Raw genomic sequence first — 26,553 nt, forward strand, 5'->3', positions numbered from 1 at the left:
AAATAAATAGAATAAACTATACTGTGCAATAAGAAGGGACAACAAGGACCACTCATATAATGCTTCCAATATCATATAGACACAAATGCACAAAAAAATAATAAAAATAACAATAATGAGCCAAAAGGGTACATATAAAAATATCCATAATGCCATATAGGGTGTCCATGAACATGCAGCTATGTAGACTCGAAGTGTATCAACAGTAGAGAAGAAAACCTTCATGGCTATGCACGTCCACACCGAAAAATTCATCAGAAAATCCGTGAAACGACAGGATCAAACTAAAACAATAAAAATAATTAAAAATGTTAGATATACATAAAATATATATAGGCAATAAAGCAAAGGGGACTCCGCAAGTACATATTCCAAGAAAGGGGCAAAACTAAGATTTTCATTTAACCCCTGGGGATGCACAGTCCTTAAGGACCAAATCCAGCGGGATTCAAGGCGTGCTAATTTGGTGGAGAGCTTACCTCCCCTAATACTAACATCAATGGCGTCAATGCCCCTAAATCTAATCAAACTGCTGTCACTCCCATGAAAAAGTTTGAAATGGCGCGGAATCGTCTTTAATAGGGATACATCTACCTGGCCAACTGATGCTTCAATGCCCAGAACATGTTCCCGCACACGCACCTTCAACTGACGTGTGGTAAGGCCCACATAAATAAGGCCACATGGGCATGTTGCATGATAAATAACATATCGTGTTGCACATGTGATAGATTTCTTGATATTATAGATCTTACCACTAGAGTCAGGGAAGGTGGTGGCGTGATCCATGTTCGGGCAGGCGACACAGTGGCCACATGGATAACTACCATGGCGCAAGACCCTACTGTCAAGAAAAGTTGTCCTTGGCTCACCTACATAGAGGCTGCGAGTAAGGTGATCTCTCAAATTTCTCGCTCTTCTGAAAGACAACGCCGGTCTCTCAGGTATAATCTTGGATAAGATAGAATCTACCTTTAAAATATGCCAAGATTTCTGAAGAGCTTGGCGCACCCTAAATGCCTGGGAGTTATAACCAGTTACGAATCTCACATGTGATTCATTGGATAAATTACCGCCATCACTAACATCATAGAGGAGAGATGACCGCAAACTATACTTAGCACGATGATAAGCCCTTTTGATAGAGCGCCGGCTATATCCTCTATCCAAAAAACGGTTCTTCAGTTCTTTAGCTTGTCTCTCAAAATCTAATTCAGAGGAACAGATCCTCTGCAAGCGGAGAAACTGTCCCACTGGAACCGCCCTGATAACATGCCCAGGATGGCATGAAGTGGCATGAAGGAGTACATTAGTGGCTGTCGGTTTGCGATAAATATCTGTTTGTAACATGCCAGTTGTATCCTTCTTGACAATAGTGTCAAGAAATTCAACTTTCTCACAATCATATACGAATGTCAATCGGATATTAAGATCGTTATTGTTTAACTCAGAAAAAAATGAGGAAAGGCCACAAGAAGGATCCTGCCAGATCATGAAAATAAAAGGACGCGATCCATTGACGACTGACGATCCGACAGGAAGAGGTCCCTCTCCCACAGCCCCAGGAACAGATTAGCATAGGAGGGCACGAAGGCCGCTCCCATGGCTGTTCCCTGGAGCTGCAGGTAGAAGGACCCCTTAAAAACAAAAAAATCATGTGCAACACGATATGTTATTTATCATGCAACATGCCCATGTGGCCTTATTTATGTGGGCCTTACCACACGTCAGTTGAAGGTGCGTGTGCGGGAACATGTTCTGGGCATTGAAGCATCAGTTGGCCAGGTAGATGTATCCCTATTAAAGACGATTCCGCGCCATTTCAAACTTTTTCATGGGAGTGACAGCAGTTTGATTAGATTTAGGGGCATTGACGCCATTGATGTTAGTATTAGGGGAGGTAAGCTCTCCACCAAATTAGCACGCCTTGAATCCCGCTGGATTTGGTCCTTAAGGACTGTGCATCCCCAGGGGTTAAATGAAAATCTTAGTTTTGCCCCTTTCTTGGAATATGTACTTGCGGAGTCCCCTTTGCTTTATTGCCTATATATATTTTATGTATATCTAACATTTTTAATTATTTTTATTGTTTTAGTTTGATCCTGTCATTTCACGGATTTTCTGATGAATTTTTCGGTGTGGACGTGCATAGCCATGAAGGTTTTCTTCTCTACTGTTGATGCGCTTCGAGTCTACATAGCTGCATGTTCATGGACACCCTATATGGCATTATGGATATTTTTATATGTACCCTTTTGGCTCATTATTGTTATTTTTATTATTTTTTTGTGCATTTGTGTCTATATGATATTGGAAGCATTATATGAGTGGTCCTTGTTGTCCCTTCTTATTGCACAGTATAGTTTATTCTATTTATTTTTTGTGTCACATATATGTGCATGTGGACTAATGTATGTGTGTGTATGTGCTGTTCATGTGCGTGTATGTGAGTGTGGTACACATGAGTGTATGGGTGTACATATGTGCATATATGGGGGCTATATATATTTTCCTTTGATCCATTTGGTATTGTATTATCCCTATGTGATTGATATAGTGGTGTATATAGTCATTTAGACACGTGTATATGTATTAGCCCTATTATTGTTGTCTGGAATAATAACAGTGATATCTCCCATTACGTCCTGTCATTCAGTATTGAGTTTATATAAATATGCTATATTATTTGTTTTTTGTATGTACAGTTGCCATTATTGATTTATGAGATATATACATATTTGCCAGTATCCAATATGGTGGTGTCCTTGTCGGTGTAATTTTCTTTCCATATATGCGGCTCCCACTACATTTCCTGTGCTAACGTCAGGTTTTATGGGCGTCCAGTCCTGCGGGGCCCCGCTGTTTCTGGGCGTCACATCTTCCTGTCGTTGTGCCGGGGATAGCGTGGGTGTCTCCCTGCTATTAGTTTACATCGCCGTTTGGCTTTACAAGCCATACAGCGATGCTATGCGCGTCACTATGGTAACGGATGACGACTTCCGGTTCTGACGTCACCATGACTTCCGGTCTCGGCTCGCTATTTAAACAGCGCTTGTTATGCTATTTGTTGCGCCCCCTGACGAAGGTGTTCCGAAATGCGGTTGGGGCGGCCACAGGGACCTCCAGTCTGCCATCTGTTCCTTGTTACTCTGTCCAGGTAATTTATGACTTATGTGAATACATTATGGATTGCTGTTAGGACTCATTATGTCATGCTATTCAGTGCACTAGCCTGATGTTATTTCTGTCCAGGTAATTTATAATTTATGTGTGCACACACATTTGATTGCTGCCTGCACTTAATATGCCTGTATTGTTATACATAGCAGTGGCAACTGCAGTCTCTGTGTCCCCATGGGCTGTTTATGTTTTTATATTCTTATGGCACTAGAGCATGTTGTTTTGTACCTTGCCTGACCCCACTAATAAAGCAATTTTATTATGACCATTGGTTGTACCTTGGATTTGTTTTCCCTCCCCCCTTAGCCTTTCAACCATGTGCAGGGTGGAGTTCCACCTTGTTGCAATGTCTATGATTAGGCTGTGCTTGGGGAGGTGGAGCAATAGCTGCAGCTTCTGCAGACGACTGGAGTGTACGGCCGAGCGACGGATGTGCGAGCACAGTCTTCGCACCTTATGGAGCAGGGATGTTAACTCCGGATAATTATTAAGGAAGCACTGCACCACCAGGTTCAAAGTGTGAGCCAGGCAAGGTATGTGTGTGAGTTTTGAAAGGACTATGGCTGCCACAAAATTACGGCCGTTATCACTGACTACCTTGCCTGCCTCAAGATGTACACTGCCCAGCCATGACTCCGTTTGTCGCTGCAAGTAGTCGGCCAGTACCTCCGCGGTGTGTCTGTTGTTGCCCAAAGACATCATCTTTAACACAGCCTGCTGGCGCTTACCACTAGCTGTTCGATAGTGGGACACCTCGTGTGCAACACTGCCAGCTGCGGATGTAGTGCTCGTGCGACTACGCTCTGTGGACGAGCTTTCGCTGATGGAGGAGGAGGAGGGTCGAAAGCCTACAGCCAACTGTTTCCTGTACCCTGGGCTTGGCAGCACTGTTCCACCGCCGCTGTCCCCAGTGGAGCCTGCATCCACCACATTAACCCAGGGCACAGTGATGGACAAGTAACGGCCCTGGCCATGCCTACTGGTCCATGCATCTGTTGTGAGGTGCACCTTTCCACTCACTGACTGTTTTAGTGCATGGACAATGCGGTCTTTCACATGCCGGTGGAGGGCATGGGGGGCTTTTCGAGAAAAGAAGTGCCGACTGGGTAGGTCATAGCGTGGGACAGCGTAGGCCATGAGGTCGCGGAAAGCTTCGCTTTCAACCAAACGGTAGGGCATCATCTCTAATGGGATTAGTTTGGCAATGTAGGCGTTCAAACACAGTGTACACGGATGATAGGATGAGTACTTTCTTGTCCTACTCAGAGTGTCTGGTAGGGTGAGCTGGACTGGAGAGCTGCATATGGGGGAAGTAGCGGTGGACCGGACGGAGTGAGAGGGGGTTGGTGATGGCCTAGATTCAGTGTTGTGTTGCAAAACCATTGTGATTCCCTGAGTGCTTTGGCCTTGCAACGACACCTCCACATTTAGTGCTAGTGGTGTGCTTAATGGTGGCTGTGGTCTTACAGTGGGGGGTAGCAATGGAGCGTTGTTGGCTACCTTCAGTCGGAGCAGGTGCACATGTGCTACCTGAGGTTTTGTAGTCTGTCCACGCTTGCAGGTGCATGTTGATTAAATGTCTAAGCATGCAACTGGTATTCAAATTTCTGAGTTGTTTACCTCAGCTAAAGGTCCTTCTGCACTTCTTACAGGTAACCTTTGCCTCATCAGTAGGATTTTGGATAAAGAAGTGCCACACCGCACTCTTCCTACTATGGTAAACATTTTCTGGCCTTGCAAGCTGTGCTAAGTTGACCGTCTGGTCAAGCTGTCCTGCAACTTTTAGTTTTTGTTCCACGTTTTAGGACAGCTACGGGCCTTCTAGGTAACCGCTGCTGCGGTGTCAATGCCTGCTGTGGATCCTCCTCCTTATCTGAACTATTGCCAGCGCCACCCTCCTCCCCCAATGGATGCCAATCCGGGTCCAGAACTGGGTCATCCATCACCTCCTCTTCAAAGTCATCTGCACCTTCCTCTTTACCTTCCTCTGTGTCACCGTGTAAGGTGGTATAGTATGCGGGAAGGGGCACCTGGGTTTCATCAGGGTCAGATTCTGGCTCAATAGACTGCGAGGGCAATGTAGTGCTGTGGGTCAATGTACCAGCAGAATCATCTAGCAGTGGCTGTGCATCAGTGCACTCCATGTAAGATTCATCTTGGACTCGGGAATTCAGGATTTGACTGGATAACCCAGGCATGGTATGTGAAAAGAGCTCCATAGAGTAATCTGAAGTGTGGGCTGCCGCATCGTTAACTTCTGGTGGGGGTGAAGGACACAAGGAAAGGGGTTTTTTATGACCAGAACCCAGCACTGATGACTCCGTGCTTGCAGGTTTCGACCGTTCAGAAGAGGAGGCAATAGAGCTGGTGGCTGTTTCGGCAATGTATGCCTGATGCTCCGGTTTTAAAAGCGGTTTTCCTACTCCAAGAAAAGGCAGCCTTACAGGCATTCTTGGGCCAGAGTATGACACAGGCTCAACACCTCCTGCCTTAGCTGCTATTGTGCTTTTGCCAGAACCAGCCGATGCACCACCACCATCAGTACCAGCTGCGCCTCCCTGCCCATGTCCACGGCCTCTTCCACCATACTTCCTCATGTTTGGGAAAATGTACCAAAAATACCAGCAGAGAGATGGTACTGTATGAGGAGCGTCCAGCAGTGTAAGGTGTATTAAACAAATTAAATCAGCGTATATATTTTGTTAGTCACAGACGCTCTCACAGGATGTATTGGACCATAATCCAACAAGCAGATTTACGGAACTGTATCAGAAGTGTGCAGCTGCATACGATTTTTGTGTAACTAACAATCTCCGTATATGTATTTACGGAGTGTCACACACACACGCTAACTAGGTATAAAAGTGACTGTAATCCGAACAGCAGATATACAATACTGTTGGAGAATCGGACAGCTCTATACGATGTGTGTAAGGAAAATTGTCAAGCTCTGTGTATTTGTATACGGACTGACACACGCTGTCTCTGTCTAGTTTAGACCGTCATCAAACAGCAGATATACGAAACTGTTTGAAAAACGGACGCGACTCAAAGGTGCAGGTCTGGAAAAATGGAAAATCTCCTCGTTTCTTTTCCAGAGTCACACACAGGTAGCTTCTATTTGTCCATGCTAGAAGGCGGTACATGGTAGTGTGTGAGGAGGGTACACCGCTGTATGGTGTGTGTATGTAAAATTGTCAAGCTCCGTGTATTTGTATACGGACTGATACACGCTGTCTCTGTCTAGTTTAGACCGTCATCAAACAGCAGATATACAAAACTGTTTGAAAAACGGACATGACTCTAAGGTGTAGGTCTGGTTAAACGGAAAAACTCCTCTTTTTTTTTTTCCAGAGTCACACACAGGTAGCTTCTATTTGTCCGTGCTAGAAGGCGGTACACGGTAGTGTGTGAGGAGCGTACACCGCTGTACGGTGTGTGTATGTAAAATTGTCAAGCTCCGTGTATTTGTATGCGGACTGACACACGCTGTCTCTGTCTAGTTTAGACCGTCATCAAACAGCAGATATACGAAACTGTTTGAAAAATGGACACGACTCTAAGGTGTAGGTCTGGAAAAATGGAAAAACTCTTTTTTTTTCTAGAGTCACACACAGGTAGCTTCTATTTGTCCATGCTAGAAGGCGGTACATGGTAGTGTGTGAGGAGGGTACACCGCTGTATGGTGTGTGTATGTAAAATTGTCAAGCTCCGTGTATTTGTATACGGACTGATACACGCTGTCTCTGTCTAGTTTAGACCGTCATCAAACAGCAGATATACGAAACTGTTTGAAAAACGGACATGACTCTAAGGTGTAGGTCTGGTTAAACGGAAAAACTCCTCATTTTTTTTTCCAGAGTCACACACAGGTAGCTTCTATTTGTCCGTGCTAGAAGGCGGTACACGGTAGTGTGTGAGGAGCGTACACCGCTGTACGGTGTGTGTATGTAAAATTGTCAAGCTCCGTGTATTTGTATGCGGACTGACACACGCTGTCTCTGTCTAGTTTAGACCGTCATCAAACAGCAGATATATACGAAACTGTTTGAAAAATGGACACGACTCTAAGGTGTAGGTCTGGAAAAATGGAAAAACTCTTTTTTTTCCAGAGTCACACACAGGTAGCTTCTATTTGTCCGTGATACCAGCCGCTACACGGTAGTGTGTGAGGAGCGTACACCGCTAGACGGTGTCTGTATGGAAAATTGTCAAGCTCTGTGTATTTGTATACGGACTGACACGCTGTCTCTGTCTAGTTTTGACTGTAATCAAACAGCAGATATACAAAACTGTTTGAAAAATGGACACAACTCTAAGGTGTAGGTCTGGAAAAATGGACAAACTCCTCAGCTTTTTCCTCCAGAGTCACACCCAGATAGCTTCTATTTGTCCGAGATACCAGCCGGTACACGGTAGTGTGTGAGGAGCGTACACCGCTAGACGGTGTGTGAAAAAATGAACGCTCAGTAACTCACCAGGACAAAATAATAAAATTTGGAGTGCTTTGAAAAAAGCAGTTTGAACAGCAGTGTGCACACAGCAATACAGCTAGCAGGTAGCCTTAAAAGGCAGCCTAATCACCACCAGCGCTGCCGCACACAACACAAATCCTCCCCATTCTCTGCACACTAACTGTACAGTGAAAAGCGCTATCAGCAGAAGCAGTTTTTTTTTCTTCTTCCGTGCCTAACGCTCTCCCTGTTCAGAATCAGCAGCAGCACCTCTCCCTATTGTAAAATCGGCAGAAGTAAGATGGCGGTCGGCGTTCACAGCCTTTAATACCCACTGTGACGCCACACAAAGACAGCCAATCACTTCAATGCCCTTCTCTAAGATGGTGCTGGCCGCTGCGAAAGTCATTGTGTTGTCCACACTGTGTGTCCTCCATCATTGGGTGAGAAAAGGCGCTGAAAGCATCACTTGAAATGCGACTTTGGCGCACTGATCGGCGACCTCATGGCCGACCTCATGCTAGGGTCGGGTTTCGATCGGCGAAAGTCGGCGATTTTTGAATCTGACCGACCTGTTTCGCTCAACTCGAGTCCTGAGCATTACTTTGTTTTTTGTGAAACACGATGCATAATAAAATGTTGGAAAAAAACATAATAAAACCCATAACCTAAGCCCAATCCATTACACCATAAATGACCATAACTCAGGTTTGTTATGTATCAAAATGAACAGTGGACCTTAATGTGCAAAAATATACATTCTGTTGTAGATGGTTGTTTATGTAATTTTACTATTGTATGGGTTAATGATCACTTTATGTTTTTTTTTCATGTCAGTATAGCCTTACTTAAACTGGGATACATTTCTCATAAAAGCTGAAAACAAGAGAAATTGGGTGCCCTGATGATTATGCTTTTAAGGCCACGATCGCGCAATCAGTATTAGGTCAGTATTTTACCTCAGTATCTGCAAGCCAAAACCAGGAGTGGAACAATCAGAGGAAAAGTATAATAGAAACACGTCACCACTTCTGGATTTATCACCCACTCCTGGTTTTGGCTACAAATACTGAGGTAAAATACTGACCACATACTGAACATGTGAACATGCCCTCAATCACAGACTGAACCCGGGTTACCAACTTGATTTTTTTTTATATTTCGTGGACAAGATATCCAAAAAATAATTGACAGTCAACAATTTTTATGGACACATTGGAAAACTATCATAATTCATTAAAGTGAACCTGTCAGGTCCGAAAATGCTATGAACCTGCAGATGTACTCTATAGGGATAATCTGCAGGTTAATAGAATTATGAAGGTGCCTGGGTGCAGTACTGAAAGTACTGAAAGTACAGCACTAAGGAGAAAATTTACCCTATTTTCTGAGGAACTGCCGGATTTCAGTCATGCCCGCACGCCAACGGTCACTGCTCAGAGCGCCAAGAGTAGCAGTACAGAGCTGGCTGTTAATCAGTCCTATAGCGTGCCTATAGCTGCCTCTCTCAGTGCTGTGAGCGGTGATTGTAAGATTCTGAGTGATACTTGTCTACATCCCATAATTCTGTTATGAAGATATTAGCAGCGATCGCTGTAAAATGACAATCATAATCATTTGAACAATTTTCTCCTTCTGTAAAAAATATCACAAATGCACCTAATTTTTTTAAGGACTGTTCAGGAATTTCTGGATGGTTGACAACCCTGGACTGATCACAGTTATTGAAGGGCACTATCAACCTTTCATTTTTCAGCTGAAAGAACATTTAAAGTATCTCTACTCTAAACTTTTTTTTCTCTGCAACTACTGGTGATTGGGTCCCACAAGCAGGTAATCCAGGCAGGTTATAGATGGACAAGAGTGTATGGCAATTTGATTACCGACAAAAAAAATGTCTGCCTCCAACGGTCACTACTGTCATAAATAGTCACAACTTTTATAAGCCTTCTAATACAGATTCAATATTAATATATTTACTATGTAAAACTTAAAAAAAGAATTGTTGCAAGATTGTTATTGCCTTTGATGTATTTTGTATCAAGTATGATTTATTGGTACTTTAGAGGTAGGAAACCAATTAGAGAATACTTTAGTATTGGTAAAGGTAGACCTAACAGTGTTCTCTTTCAACTGATAAACAGCTTGTAAATGGGTTAATCTTATAAGAAAATGTTAGCTTCTTTGCATACTATCTCAGTAGATCTTTTGCTTTGAGCATACATCTGGATGCTGGAAAATGTTTAAATGCAAATCTTGTTACTTTTGCCAATTCCTAAAATATTATATTTTCTTTTTGTCCTTTCTAGCTTTGGAAATTATGTCAAGAAAACACAAGGATTGAATTCTGCTTTTTTGGAGGAATACAATGAATATTTTGTGAAGGAGACATATCAAGGAGCAACTGAAGTGGTCTTTTACGCTCTCGTAGGGCTAACATTTTTCACAAAACTTTCCATATTCTAAAAACTTATTCTGGAAACTTTTTTTTTTAATTTATAATGTTTGGATGAAACTCTACATACTAATTTTAAGTTAAATAATATTGGTGTCTTACCATGCAAGTGCCAAAGATTTAGGACATATTTACCTGTCTCTTAGCTGAACTTTAAAGGTATTGTGGAATCTGAAGAATACAGTGATTGAGACCAGTAGAGTCAATACTAAAGACATTCATCAAATGTGGAATTACTCCAAATAATTGATCTATGTAAATATACTGTGTAACGGTGATATGGATTTACTGTAGAAACTGCAAATATGGAAAGCACCAGTAGCAGGAGCTATGGACCTGCCAATCTTACAATTTATTGGGGCAAACTCAACAGCTCCAACTCCAGCTCTGAATTCACCGGTGTCCAACTCATACAGTCTTACAAGCCACTCATCATACCATGCTACGCTTTAGTAGTACTGATTGGAATATTTGGGAACTACCTGCTTCTGTATGTCATCTGGAGAACCAAGAAAATGCACAATGTCACCAATTTCTTTATTGGAAATCTTGCTTTTTCAGACATGCTCATGTGTGCCACATGTGTGCCCTTTACTCTTGCTTATGCCTTCAACTCCCAAGGCTGGGTTTTTGGCAAGTTTATGTGTTACTTTGTGTTCCTGATACAGCCAGTAACTGTGTACGTCTCCGTCTTCACCTTGACAGCCATTGCTGTGGACAGGTAACAAACTCTCACGTCTCTTCCTAATCTGTTTTAAGCATTAATTTCTAATGTCAGATAAATTTAATGTCATGCAATTGCCACCTCAGAAGGCATCTCGGTGATGTTTCCTTCAGCAACATAAATGACCTATGTGCTCTCAATTGTATCTGGTTCTTATATTTTCTTGACTGCCTAGTTCAAATATATTTTACTTGAGAAATTTAAAGAAACAGAAATCTGCATGGGGAGATAATTTCACAAGGTATTTTACAAAATATTCAAATATTTTGCAGAACTTAAAGAAAACCTGTCAGCATGATTTTGTAATGCAATGTAAAGACATGGCTGTAATGGCACTGTAATATATATTACATTGATACCTTCGGGGAAGAAATCTGCTTTGTTATTCCTTAATCACCATTTGAAGTTTCTGGCTGATTAATTTTTGGTGTATAGGGGATGGACTGTGCACTGGGTATCCTCCATCCTGTCTGTGATCACTCAGTCTCTCCGCTTGCCTCCAGTCTCTGAATGACCTACCTCCTCTGTTTTAAATCTCAGCAATGACCCGTCAGTCTTAGACCAGAGGCGGGCGGATTTAAAAAACAAAAGCCAATTTTCACATGGATTCTGCACTGCAAAATATGCAACATGGTATGAGATTAAGTTATACACCATCCACTTTTTCTGGTATTGTAATGTGCTGTGGATTCTGCGTGCATAAAATCCACACTGGGTCCATAACATGCAAGCCAAGCCATATGTTTCTCTAACCAATGTTTCTCAAGCCACAAGTATCTTCTGTCAAGAACTTCTCCTAAGAGAGCTTTCACATTGTGTCTTTGCCAACATACAGTCGTTCCATCAGGGCTTACATCTGAACTCCCCTGCAAAACTGGATTTTTGGCATATGCCAACGGATCCAAAGACTATAATAGTGCTGGCAGAGTCAACATGTGCTCAATTGTGCATTATTTTCAGGCATATATACCTACTGAAGGCTGACAGTCAGACAGTATACTATGTCTGAGTGTCCACCTCCAGTAGGCGTCTATGTCTGAAAATGATGCACGAAAGAGCACAAGTTGACTCTGTTGGCCCTATTATAGTCGACTTATACGCCCCAAACTCCATTTTGCAGCGATTTTGGATGCAAGCCCTGACGTGATCACTGATGATGGGCAGGAACGGAATGTGAAAAGGGCCTTAGTTAGATCAATGCATGGAATGCTCACCACCAAATTTCCATTTAGCAGAACAGACAAAGGGAGCATCAGAGCTCCAGAGTGACAGTACATGTAGCATGACTATATTAGTAAAAGTTGCAGGTCTGGCACATATGAAATCTTTAAAATTGTTGGGGCAACTCAGCCACTTTTCAAACCATGATGCCTTGACTGGGGACTGCTTGAGGAAACACAAAGGTTAAAACCCCTAAATGGTGACGGTTAGAGTTGAGCGACTTTGGTTGGATTGGGTTTCATGAAGCAAAATTTGTTTCAGATTAAACTGGTCCGACTAGGGCAAAAAAAGGTCATAGTTTCGTCCGAAACCCGACCCCAATACAAGTCAATGGGAAATAAAACTCGGCATTGAGCGGATGACTTTCATCCACTCAATGCCGACTTTTATTCCCCATTGACTTGCATTGGGGTTGGGTTTCGGACGAAACTCTGACTTTTTTTGCCCTAGTCGGACCAGTTTCATCTGAAACAAATTTTGTTTCATGAAACCCGATCAGACCAAAGTCAACTCTAGTGATGGTCAATAAACAATTGCTCTTTTTATAATCTGCTCCTGTTTTTTTTTTTTACCTCATGCCTTTTTTTCTCATTCATATTTATACTGAGTACCAATTCAATCTTATGTAACCTCTGGAGTCACCTGAGACTTATACTGACTTTTATGGCAAATCCATGGTCATTCGAACTAAATGGAAAATATTTAGAAATTCAATTGTGTAGAATGATCTTAAGTGACTCATTTTATGAAATGTTTTGGCTTCAAATATAGTCAGTACTTGATGAGTATGGCTGATTCAACAGTGACTGTAGATAATTACAGTAGAGAAGCAATTAATTAATCACTTTTGTCACGTAGATGTCAAGTCACAACATTTGTATTCAGTCTCAATATTATCTATAACTTAATGTCAGCCTATTTTGCTCAACTTATGATTGACAATCACCTTGATGACTTCAACCGCAGACGAACTTTACATAATGAGAAACTTGGCTTTTTGAAGTTTTTACTTAATCCTGAGCAGGTAGTGATACAATAACTTAACTGGAATAGGCAATATTTTGATTCTTTGCTTGATATTTAGATACACAGTTCAGTATAAACGGGAAATCAATAGAAAATTATAATATATAATATAATAATAGATGTGTAATAATGATTAGAAGAACTTGAATAAAAGGGGGTAGATTCATCAAGACAACCCATCTTTAACATGAAACCAAGTGTCTGGCTTATCCCACTCAGGATGTCACTCATGTAACATTACAACGTGACCATTTAAATAGATAGCCATCCATGTGATTAATGGAATAGTTGCGTAGTTAACAGCTGGGTAGACAAGAACATAGGACACTCCTTAGCCAAAATTTCTATGATTTCCATATACTCTATAGAAACAGTAGTTGTCTTTATGAGACCCCTTTGAGGCTCCAAAGGAAAATGGTCAACTCATATTCTGGTTAATGTATTAAATGGTGAAATTGAAAGGGATGCTCCACTATTTTAAAGCACCGCTCCAGCATTTTTTTTTTTTGTTTCAGCGCTGGAATGCTGCTACTAATGCAATATCACTGCTCCTAATATTATACTTACTACCAACCATCTTCAGCTCTTACCGGCGCTGCTCTGGTCCTGCGCCGCCGTCTGCTGACTGAAAATCAGAAATACCGGTCACAAGCTCTCAATGCAAGTCTATGAGAGACATATCAAGGCTCTCATAGACTTGCATTAAAAAAGTGACCTCCGGCTCATCAAGCAAACACTGGAGCGAACCAGCACAAATAGCCGGAGATTGGGAGCGGCGCTGATAAAAGATGAAGATAGCAGCTGGTAAGCATGGGAGTAACCCCAAATTGCTTCACAGAAGTTTATAACATTGAGCTGCGAAAATAAAAAAATCAAATGTTTCCCACAAAAATGTTCTTTTAGTTCCCATTTTTTATTTTCACAAGGCTAACAGGAGACATTGCACGATATAATTTGTTGTGCAAATTCTCCTGAGTACACCAATATCCCATATTTGAGGGAAAACTACTGTTTGGGCGCATCATGGCAGGGCTCAAAAGGGAAGGAGCTCCATTTGACTGAATTGAATTGAATTTGCTGGAATCATTAGTGGATGCCATGTCGCATTTGGAGAGTCCCTGTTGTGCCTAAACATTAGAAACCCCTCACCAGTGACCCCATTTTGGAAACTAGACCCTTCAAGGAATGTATCTAGATGTGTGATGAGCACCTTGAACCCGCAGGTGCTTCACAGAAGATTATTATGTTGAGCCGTGAAAATAAAAAAAAAAACATTTTTCCCGCAAGGATTTTTTTAGCCAAAATTTTATTATTTTCACAAGGGTAACAGGAGACAATGCACCATACAATTTGTTATGCAATATCTCCTGAGTACATCAATACCCCCATATGTGGTCAAAATCTATTTTTGAGGCACAGAGCAAAGCTCAGAAGTGAAGAAACGCCATATTGGAGTTCAGATTTTGCTGGAACGGTTTGAGGGTGCCATGTCATATTGGCAGAGCCCCTGAGGTGCCAAAACAGCCCAAAAACCCCATAAGTGACATCATTTTACAAACTGCACTTCTCATTAGATTTGTCTAGGCGTGCAGTGAGCATTTTGACAACACATGTACCTCACAGAAATTTATACTATTTACATAATTAAATTTTTACCGCTAAAATGTTGTTTTAATCAGAAAATTTTTTATTTTTATAAGGGCTGATAGGAAAAAATTGACTACTCAGTTTGTTGTGCAATTGCTCCTGATTTTGCCAATAGCCTACATGTAATCTGGAATTACTTTTCAGACACAGTACAAAGCTCAGAAGGAAAGGAGCGCTGTTCTGTCCTGCCATATAATTGCTGTCTAGAAAGTCATTTTTGTGTGTATTAATCCTTCACATATTTCATACTGTAAGGTAACAGCACCACCTGCTGGCCGTTTAATGCATAGATTCTAGTTTATTTTGCAATGTATTGTGGGATAGCTCCTGTTACATCATAGTCTTGTTTATGACACTGTGAGGGGAACAGCAGCCTTTATTCCTCCATGTGTCTTAGGAGAAACTACACCATTCGTGTTCTTCATGCTTCTTAAACAGCCTGCTCTAAGCATAGTTGGTAAGCACTATCTAGGTGTTATAATCCTGTGTTTATAACGTTTGTTGTATTAAATAGGTAATCATCAGCTATGTATTACCTCATGGAACCTATGTATTACCTCATGGTACCTATATATTACCTCATGGAACCTATATATTACCTCATGGTACCTATGTATTACCTCATGGAACCTATGTATTACCTCATGGAACCTATGTATTACCTCATGTTACTGTGTATTGCAGACTATCTGTATTTTATGCTCTGTGCAGTTATATATTCTGAAATGCTCCTGTTATTGCATCCTATAGTTTCACCCTTTCCTGTCACATCTGCAATCAATAAAAGAAGGTTACAATTTTACAGCCTCTTTTCTTAAAGAAGACAGGGGGTTTAGCTACATGTCTCATTGCACACCCTGCTAACGTGTATGAAGACAGTATAAGCGCCATATTATAGTGCAAATTTTACTGTTATGATTTGCAGGTGCTATGATTCACTGGGCGAGCCCCTGTGTTGCCAGAATAGCAGAACCCACCATAAGTGACCCCATTTTACAAACTAAACTTCTCAATGAATTCATCTAAGGGTGCAGTGATTATATTGACACCACAGGTGTATCACAGAGTTTTGTACCATTGGTCAGTGAAGAAAAAATAATTTCATTTTTACCACGAAAAAAATTGTTTTAGGCTGATTTCACACTTGCGTTTTTTTGCGCTGTATTTTAGAGCTAAAAAACGCATGCGCTTTTTTTCCTATATTTTGCATGGGATGCGCTTATGTACGCATACACATGCGTTTGTATGCATTTTTACGCGCATGCGTTTTTTTGTGGTGTGCGCTCGGGCGCACAAAATGCATCCTGTTGCATTTTTGGGCGTCCGACTTGCCTCAAAAAAACACATGCACGCGCAATGCGTTTTTTTACAGCAAGACACCCATTGTAAGTCTATGGGTGCACATACGTGCGCATTGGCATGCTCATGTATGCATTTTTTTGCGCATGCGTTTTTTTGTTGACCATTGGTTAGACAATGGAAATTAGGGGTTTGGGTTAGAGTTAGGGTTAGTTAAGGGGGTTTAGGGTTAGGGTTTGGGTTAGGGTTAGTATGGTTTGGTTAAGGGTTAGGGTTTAGGGTTAGTTAGGGGTTAGGGTTAGGGTTAGGGTTTGGGTTAGGGTTGGTTAAGGGTTAGGGTTAGTATGGTTTGGTTAAGGGTTAGGGTTAGTATGGTTTGGTTAAGGGTTAGGGTTAGGGTTAGGTTAGTAAAGTCATGGTTTGGGTTAGTGTTAATCCTAACCCTATCTTGATTTTTTTGGTGAGGCCAACTAATGTTGGAAAAAACCGCAAACGCGGTAAAAATGCACCAAAAACGCATACAAACGCATAAAAACGCTGCGTTTTTTTCATGCATGCCCATAAAAATGCTTGAAAAAAACACAGCATTTGTATGCGTTTTTTTGCAGGAAAAACGTGCTGCAAAAAAAGCAAGTGTGAAAGTAGCCTTAGCCCTAAATTTTGCATTTTCACAAGGGAAAATGGGTAAAAATGGCACCCAAATTTGTCAATTTCTGCTGAAAGTGAAAATGCCCCATATGTGGCTGTACAGTACTGCTTAGCCATGCAGCGAGGCTCTATATGGACAAAGCACTATTTGCCTCCGGGAGCGAAGATTTTCCTAGAATAGTTTGCAGACTCCATATACAGAACCCCTAAGAGCTAGAAGAGCAGAATACCCCCCTCTTATCACCAAACATGTGGACGCTAAATGTGGCTTAGATGTACTGTGGGTCTGTGAATGGAGGGGGGGCATTTGTTTTTGGTAGGACAGAATTTGCTGGATTTCTTTTGGAGCTATACTGCTTTTCCAGAACCTTTGTACTACCAGTAAAGTAGGAGCCCTCTATATTTCCGTTACCAGATGACAGACCTGAGCGAGGACTTGCTTTTTTTGTGGATTGAGTTGAAGCTTTTATTGGGAACATTTTAAGTAAAATTTGGTATCACATTTATCCGGCGCTCTACGTTGAGCAATAACTGTATATTGAGGTTAACACTGAAATCAACAAATGACATCATTCAGATGAAACCCCAAGGGATCTATTCACTATAATGAGGCACCTAAGTTAATCTGAACTCTGTATGGCCTATTTTTAGCAGTTTCCTTCTTGTCAGAGGTGCACAAAACTGTGGCCGATGGCACATTTATGCACGCCTGAATAGATGGACACCGCCCGATCACAGGCCAGACTGTGTCCACAGTGCCTCCATCCACCTCATAATAGGGAATCTTCCGCCCGGGGTTCCATCTGAATCACATATTTCAGAAATTTACACGGAAACACCGGTGTAAGCACTCAGCGAAGAGCACAGGATAAATGTGTGCTGAGCGTTACTGCTTTTTTGTGAGGCAGAATGAACAAATCAACAGCAGGTAAAAATTGGTTTTATTTATTTTTTACACCGTTCCTCATGTGGTATAATTGATTAGGCGACTTTTTTCTTTGGTTCAGTGCGATTACAGCGATACCAGACTTATATAGTTTTCTTTATGCTTGGCTGCTGTCACACACTAAAAGATGCATTTTATTGCAAAAACTAGTTTTTGCATTGCCACATTTGGAGAGCTATAATTTTTCCATATTTTTGCCCACAGAGTCATGTGAGGGCTTCTTTTTTGTGGGACGAGATGACGTTTTTATTGGTACTATTTTTGGGCACATGATGTTTTTTGATCATTTTCTATTCTGATCTTTGGTAAGCAAAATGAACAAAAACCAGCAATTCAGAAATTGTGGTTTTGGGGATTTTTTATGCCGTTGCGAGTATGGTAAAATTGATAAGGCAGCTTTCAGCTTTATTCTTCAGGTCAGTACAATTACAGCGATACCACATTTATATCATTTTGTATGTTTTGGATAATAAAATAATAACTATTTAACCCTTAGTAACGGAGCCAATTTGCAGCTTAATGACCAGTCCAATTTTTACATTTCTGAACACAGAATTTATTGGCACACAATTACAATTAAAAGACACTTAAAAACATTGAAATGTGTCCACAGGTTACATTTATATGTATTGCTTTAGCCTCATGAGCCGCTAGGAGAGGGTTTATTTTGGGGTCACCTACTGCCTACTCTCATGCATGGGAGTCATTATTGAATCAATTTTTCTCTGTGGACACAGTTCTATGTTTTTAAGTGTGTTTTAATTGTAATTGTGTGCCAATAAAATTGTTGTGATTTATATTTTCTATATATATTTTTCTGTGGTGTGCATTATTCCAGTAGTGCTTTTTTTTTTCTTCTTTAGTTATAGTCTCGGTTGACTACTTGGTTGCACCCCTATATTATACATATATTTATTTATATAATGCGGTGCGCCAAAATACCTTTTCTCTTTGTTTATAAGGTTATATCGCTGGAACTCTTTAACGGATCTCGCTGATTCTGAGACTGTTTTTATGTAACATATTGCACTTTCTTGTTAGTGGTAAAATTTCTTCGATATGACTTGCGTTTATTTATGAAAGAACGGAAATATGGTGAAGATTTTTAAAATCTTTCAATTTTCAAACTTTTAATTTTTATGCCCTTAAATCAGAGAGATATGTCACACAAAATACTTAATAGATAACATTTCCCACATGTCTACTTTACATATGCAAAATTTTGGAAACAAAATTTTTTTTGTTAGGAACTTATAAGGGTTAAAAGTTGACCAGTGATTTCTAATTTTTACAACAAAATTTACAAAACCATTTTTTTTAGGGACCACCTCACATTTGAAGTCACTTTGAGGGGTCTATACGGCAGAAAATACCCCAAAATGACACCATTCTAAAAACTGTACCCCTCAAGGTGCTCAAAACCACATTCAAGAAGTTTATTAACCCTTTACGTGCTTCACAGGAACTGAAGCAATGAGCAATGTGGAAGGAAAAAATTAACATTTAACTTTTTTTTACAAACATTTTACTTCAGAACCAATTTATTTTATTTTCACAAGTGTAAAAAGATAAAATGAATGACAAAATTTGTTGTGCAATTTCAGTTGAATACGGATATACCCCTTATGTGGGGGTAAACCACTGTTTGGGCACATGGCAGAGCACGGAAGGGAAGGAGAACTGTTTGACTTTTTCAATGCAAAATTGGCTGGAATTGAGATCGGACACTATGTTGCGTTTGGAGAGCTCCTGCCCCCCCACAAGTGACAACATTTTGGAAACTAGACCCATTAAGGAACTTATTTAGATGTGTGGTGAGCACTTTGAACTTCCAAGTGCTTCACAGAAGTTAATTACATAGAGCCGAGAAAATAAAAAATAATATTTTTTCCACAAAAATGTTCTTTTGCCCCCAAAATTTTATTTTCACATGGGTAAAAGGAGAAATTAGACCCCCAAAGTTGTTGTGCAATTTGTCCTGAGTACGTCGATACCCCATATGTGGGGGTAAACTACTGTTTGGGCACACGGCAGAGCTCAGAAGGGAAAGAGCGCCGTTTGACTTTCAATGCAGAATTGGCTGGAACGGAGATTGGACACCATGTCGCGTGTTGAGAGCCCCTGATGTGCCTAAACAGTGAAAAAAACCCACAAGTGACACTACTTTGGAAGCTAGACCCCTTACGGAGCTTATCTAGATGTGTGATGAGCACTTTGAACCCCCAAGTGCTTCATGGAAGTTTATAATGTAGAGCCGTGAAAATAAAATATCATATTTTTTCATATAAGTTTTCATCCCCAAATTTTTACTTTCACAAGGGTAACAGGAAAAATTGGACCACAAATATGTTGTGCAATTTGTCCTGAGTATGCTGATACCCCATATGTGGGGAGGAACCACTGTTTGGGTGCATGGCAGAGCTTGGAAGGAAGGAGCGCCGTTTTGAAATGCAGGTTTGATGAATGGTCTGCGGGCGTAATGTTGCATTTGCAGAGCACCTGATGTGCCTAAACAGTAGAAACCCCCACAAGAGACCCCATTTTGGAAACTAAACCCCCCCAAGGAACTTATCTAGATGTGTTGTGAGAACTTTGAATTCCCAAGTTTTTCACTAAAGTTTATAACGCAGAGCCGTGAAAATAAAAAATCATTTTTTTTCCACAAACATGATTTTTTTAGCCCGCAATTTTTTAATTTCACTAAGGTAACAGGAGAATTTAGACCCCAAAAGTCGTTGTGCAATTTGTCCTGAGTACCTTGGTACCCCATATGTGGGTGGGAACCACTCTTTGGGCACACATTGGAGCTCGAAAGGGAAGTAGTGACGTTTTGGAATGCAGACTTTGATGGGATGGTCTGCGGGCGTGATGTTGCGTTTGCAGAGCCCTTGATGTGCCTAAACAGTAGAAAGCCCCCACATGTGACCCCATTTTAGAAACTAGACCCCCCCAAGGAGCTTATCTAGATGTGTGGTGAGCACTTTGAACTCCTAAGTGCTTCACAAAAGTTTATAACGCAGAACAGTGAAAATAAAAAATCCACAAAAATGACTTTTTAGCCCCCAGTTTTTTATTTTTCCAAGGGTAACAGGAGAAATTAGATCCCCAAACTTGGTGTGCAATTTGACCTGAGTATGCTGATGCCCCATATGTTGGGGTAAACTACTGTTGGGGCACACGTTGGGGCTCGGAAGGGAGGGAGCACTGTTTGACTTTTTGAACGCAAAATTGGCTAGAATCAATGGTGGCGCCATGTCACGTTTAGAGAACCCCTGATGTGCCTAAACAGTGGAAACCCCTCAATTCTAACTCCAACCCTAAACCCAACACACCCCTAACCCTAATCCCAACACTAACCATAAATCTAACCACAAACCTAACCCCAACACACCCCTAACCCTAATCCCAACCCTAACCACAGCCCTAACCCCAACACACCCCTAATCCTAACCCTATCCATAACCCTAACCACAACCCTAACCCTAATCCCAACCTTAACCCTTATCCCAACCCTAACCATAATCCTAACCACAACCCTAAATCCAACACACACCTATCCCTAATCCTAATCCCAACCCTAACCCCAACCCTAACCCTAATCTCAAACTCTAACCCTAATCCCAACCCTAACTCTAATCCCACCCTAACTCTAATTCCAACCCTAACCCTAATTCCAACCCTATCCCTAACTCTAACCCTAACTCAATTTAGCCTAACTCTAACCCTAATGGAAAAATGAAAATAAATATATTTTCATTATTTTTCCCTAACCAAGGGGGTGAAAAAGGGGGGGTTATTTACTATTTTTTATTTTGACCAAAATGAACCAATAGGAAAAATCTTCCTATTGTTGCCGGGTGTCGGCCAGATCTTGGTGAGCGCAGTGCACATGCGCCCGCCATTTTCTTCCCAGAAGATTGTGGCACCCATGGGGGGAAGCAGGAGGGCCAAGGAGCACCGGGAGTTGCCGGGGGGGATCGGGGACCCTATTTCTTTCTCCTCTGATGTGCGATCACATCAGAGGAGAGAGAAATTAAATGGCACATTGAACCTGAATCATGTTCTCTAGGGTCTCGGCTACCCCCGGCAGCTGAGACCCCGGAGCAAATCCAACTCTGGGGGGCGCTATACACTTTTTCCACAGCGCCGTGAATTCACGGCGCTGTGGTTTAAGTACCCTTAACTACCGCCGTTAAAAGGCGTACTGACAGTCATTAAGGGGTTAATAGAAAAAATTATTATTTTTGCATTGCTTTATTCTGAGAATTTCGCTTTTTTATTTTCAGGCTGACAGCTTGTTTTTTGCAGGACAAGATGACGTTTTCAGCTATACTATTTTTATTTACATTTGTCTTTTTTAACTCATGTTATTCCACTTTTTGTTCTGCAATATGGTGAAAAAGCATAGTTTTTTGCTTATTTCTTTATTTTTTTACAGTGTTTTACTGAATGGATTAACTAGTAGTGCAGTTTTATAGGTCGGGTCATTCCAGATGCTACGATATCGAATGTGTACTTTTTTTTCATAAAAGTATTTAGGGGTGCTATATATATATATATATATATATATATCCAACTTTTAAAGGAAAAAGAAGACAGCACCGCTAGTACAGATGAAAAATTATGCCATCGGTGTTATAAAGTATTACAGGCTATGCCTCAAGATTCCGGGTGCTTCTCCAGAAACAACAACATGATCAATTCCACTGAAGAGAGGAAACAGATAGCACTCACCGATCTTTAAAAAGTTCCATACTTTATTCGGAAATATTAAAACATCATGGCCGGGAGAGTGAGGACAGGAGTGTGCAGGTGCTGACGACGGTCATTTCGCGCTTGCAGTGCTTCTGACCCGTAGAAACGCTGCAGCGCGAAATGGCTGTCGTCAGCACCTGCACACTCCTGTCCTCACGCTCCAAGCCACGATGTTTTAATATTTCCGAATAAAGTATGGAACTTTTTAAAGATTGGTGAGGGCTATCCGTTTCCTCTCTTCAGTGCAATATAGATAGATAGATAGATAGATAGATAGATAGATAGATAGATAGATAGATAGATAGATAGATATTATTTTGTGATTTTTTAGAAAATATTTTTAATTTTTTTTTTTACTTAGTCCCACTATAGGGCTTTTATTTTCAGCTCTCTCATCGCAGTTATAAAGCATAGCAATGTCAGACCTGCAATGAAAAAAGGTTATTTAGCTCATACACTGCACATGATCTAACTAACTTCCTAGCCCTGGTGACTCGGATGTCGATGACGACATCGGATCACAATGTTAAGGATCGGCCCCTCGCAATGACATCGCGGGGCACCGATTGGAGGGCAAAGGGAGCCACCTCCCTCTGTCTGCCTTCTAAATGCTGTGATCGATGTTGATAGCAGTATTTTGGAGTTTTAAATTGCTGCAAGCAGTGCTGACACCGCTGCTGGAAGATAAAGTCTGGTGTCAGCTGTCTTGTCAGCTGAATATCCAGAGGCAATTGCACGCACACAGCTCCTGTGCACACAAAATTGCCTGGACATATCCATACGTTCAAGGTCTGTAAGTACGTAGGAAGCTGGATATATGTGTAAGGAGGTGGACCGGACCGTGGGTACCTGCGTGCCTGATCTGGAACTGAAGGGACTGCATCCTCTGTTTCTGGGGGGAAGACTGAGGGAGGCGGACCTTCCCCTGCTGCAGGAGGGACGGAGAGGAGAGACAAAGTTTCCTGCTGACAGAAGGGGGCGGGGAGAGCCCAGAGAAAGCACGCTGACACAGGGGTATAAGGAGGAAAAGCGCGCGCTGCAGCAGGAGTTGGCACCAAGTAACTGCAGCGTGCAGAGCAGAGGAGAGCGGGCTCTGTTTCCCCCTCCAGAGAGTGCTGACTGTTGTGAATTCTCTTACTTCTGAGTCGGGGCTCCCTCTGGTGGTTACTGTGGGTAGTGGAGCTGGCCGGATGGACAGAGGTCTGCCACCTGACGATGATGATTGGAAATCTGGGGTTATTGATTGGGAGTATTTAAGTGAACAGGCTTCCCTCAATTGTTGCTGGTGATTAGTTCTTCCTGTGCAACTTGAGGTCTGCTGTCTCCTGCCTGATCCTGCATTTTTCAGTTAAGTCATCTATTTGCTAATCCTTTGCATTTGATCTGGTTTTGCCTCTTTCTGCTTTGCTGTGCGGGTTCAGCGTGCTCCCTGCTGGGGCTGTGCTGGACCCTGCTCCATATGTTACAGCTTGTGTCAGTTTGTTCAGTCCCCTGTTATATTAGTCTCTTTTACTTTGCTGCCAGTTTACACCAAAATGCTGATATAGTGGAGGATAGGTTGTGAGACCTCAGTGTTTTTTTGTACATCAGACGTGTTGGATTTTTTAGGATTTTTGCGTAGTTGCAGACAGTGTCTTTCCTTTCCTATCCTATCTAGACAGTTTGGGCCCCATCATTTGCTCATTCTATTCTCTGCCTGTGTTTGTCCCTCATCTGGTCTCACTGACAATATATGTTTGGGGGCAATCTATTTCTTTGGGGTTCTACTCCGGGGCAGTTTAGATTTCACCTTTCTTGCTTTAGGCCTAATTAGTTCTCCGGCTGTGTCGAGGCGTCTAGGGCATCGTAGGTACACTCCACCGCTACTGTTAGTTGTGTTCTTAGGATTAGGGGTCTGCAATTCGCTAAGTGACCAACCTTTCTGGTTTCCTGGTGGCCTAGCCTATTCCTGCCATCCTCCTCTGTGACCTGTTCATAACAGCTGGCCCTGTGACAGGCCTTGCTGCTGCTGCCCAGAATAGGAGCTGTGGTGCTGGGGGAATTAGCTGTGCCAGCAGAGCGGAGTGTGTGGAGCTGTGCCAACAGGGTGGAGTGTGCGGAGCTAAGCCAGGTGCTGTACACTAGAAGACAGTGAGTACGGCACCCGCTCTGCCCAAAAGTGACCGTATGCTCAAAAGAGACCTCCTGCTGAGGACTGAGACAGAACAACAGTACACGGTGAGTGCCCTCTGTGTAAACATGGACCTGCCAGCTTCCGTGTCTGGAGGAGACTTCCTTGACAAGCCTGAGACAGTCGCTAGTCCTTGCAGGCCAGAGTGCGCAGTGACAGATGTGAGCCCCTGAGAGTAGTAGCTGGACTGACCAAGGAGCACGGCACTGTCCCTGCGGTCACACGTTCTGAGTGTAGACTTGTGATTAAGAGTGGTGAGAGCAGGACCCCAGCTCACCGCCCAGCATCCTATTTCCCCCGGAGACCGTTTCTTCATTATGGACAGAGAATTGAGAGACTGCATGTACCGCTGTTGTCGGTGCCACCATTGGATTCCCGCCTGTCAGAGACTGCGACGAGATGACCAGCGCCGCTGTTGCCGGTGCCACCGTTGGAACCCTGTACTCCCTCACAACAGAAGACTACAGTCCGATAAGTTTAACCTCTTTATTACTGAACTCTCGTTCAGCCCTCACCTACCCTGCCAACTTTCCAGTTCTGCTTCATTCCTCATCATCACCCTACAATCCCTCACTCCCTGCGTGGAGCACATCCCCCTGTAAATAAACCTGCTTAACCCTTGCTCTGGCTCCACGTGCGTGACTGCATCCCGCATTCCTGCAGGTTATTACATATGGATACATCCAAGATCATGAAGGATTTAAAGACGTAAAGTAGTTTACAATCCTTTTAATGAGTCAAACTCAATATTTACCCCATATTGTACATTATACTGATTGAAAACCACTACACTTGCCAGTCCTACTCTAACATGAAAACCTCAAAAAGAGGAAAAAATCCTCCAAAAAATTCAGATACAAACTAGACCGACCTAAATGCATCTGCACTAATACAGGGTGCAGCGGACCCAAGTAAAATGGCAGCTGCACAGGTGCATAAATACCAAATGAAACAGCCAGCCTACAATCAGAGATTGGCCGTGTGGTACACCAGTGCAGAAGAAATAATCCGCATGTGGCAGTGTTCACACAGGGAATGCAGGGCTTCTGGTTCACAACCTCTTAGTAACACCATAAAGGGGGGCTGCCCAGTGCCAACTAGAATGCATCCCGTGTGAACAGAGGCCACAAGTTTGCAGAACCATTTGGGCCCAACTGCACCCTGAAAGAAATATAAAAAGTGCACAAAAAACATATCAATATATGTAAGGTATTGGTAGATATTAAGGCCTTAATACGGAAGCTGGCAAACTGCATCAAAGTTCCTTACACTTGCCAGTCCTACTCTAACATGAAAACCTCAAAAAGAGGAAAAAATCCTCCAAAAAATTCAGATACAAACCAGACAGGCCTAAAAGCATCTGCACTAATACAGGGTGCAGCGGACCCAAGTAAAATGGCAGCTGCACAGGTGCATAAATACCAAATGAAACAGCCAGCCTACAATCAGGGATTGGCCGTGTGGTACACCAGTGCAGAAGAAATAATCCGCATGTGGCAGTGTTCACAACTTCTTAGTAACACCAAAAATTGCATGGGCTCCCGCTTAATTTTAGTAACTAGCAGAGGGAAAGCCATTGGTTAAGAGCTGATGTTAATATTCTGGGAAGGAGCTAATAGCAACAAAGGTTCCCAGGCTATTAAGATAAGCTCACAACTGATTGATTAGCCTTTACTGGCTATTTACAGAGGGACCACAGAACAAAATTGATATAGGGTCCCTCTATAAAATCTAACCAGCAAAGGCTAGGTAGACAGCTGCGGGCTGATATTAATAGCTTAATAAGGGGTCATGGATATTGACCCCTCCCAGACTAAAAACATCAGCACAGAGAGGCACAGAAGCAGCCATCTGCAGTCCGCACATAACTGCAGGAGAAGTATGCTGCTTCCCAAGTGCAAAGATCAAGGATGTGACGGACAGGATACCAAAGCGCATCAGTTCCAAGGATGTCTACCCATTTCTTCTGCTATATGTTGGCACCAATGACACAGCAAGGAAGGACCTACCGACAATCTGCAAGGACTT

The 26,553-nt window shown here is 42.2% G+C and overlaps 1 protein-coding gene across 2 annotated transcripts in view; it reads left to right on the plus strand.

The window, feature by feature from the left end:
- The window catches only part of LOC141084338 (prolactin-releasing peptide receptor-like), a 351,060-nt gene that overhangs the window by 169,295 nt on the left and 155,212 nt on the right, over window positions 1–26,553 (plus strand). For both annotated transcript variants that reach the window (XR_012230980.1, XM_073569023.1), the window contains exon 2: window positions 9,944–10,810. Coding sequence is in view for 1 of the 2 variants with exons in the window: in XM_073569023.1 (XP_073425124.1) it covers window positions 10,395–10,810 (416 nt within the window). In the remaining variant the exon portion in view is untranslated. The remainder of the gene's footprint in view (window positions 1–9,943; window positions 10,811–26,553) is intronic.

The sequence above is a fragment of the Dendrobates tinctorius genome, unplaced genomic scaffold (genome assembly GCF_039654945.1).
Source record: "Dendrobates tinctorius isolate UK_male_01 unplaced genomic scaffold, ASM3965494v1 ptg000022l, whole genome shotgun sequence".
Taxonomy (NCBI): Eukaryota; Metazoa; Chordata; class Amphibia; order Anura; family Dendrobatidae; genus Dendrobates; species Dendrobates tinctorius.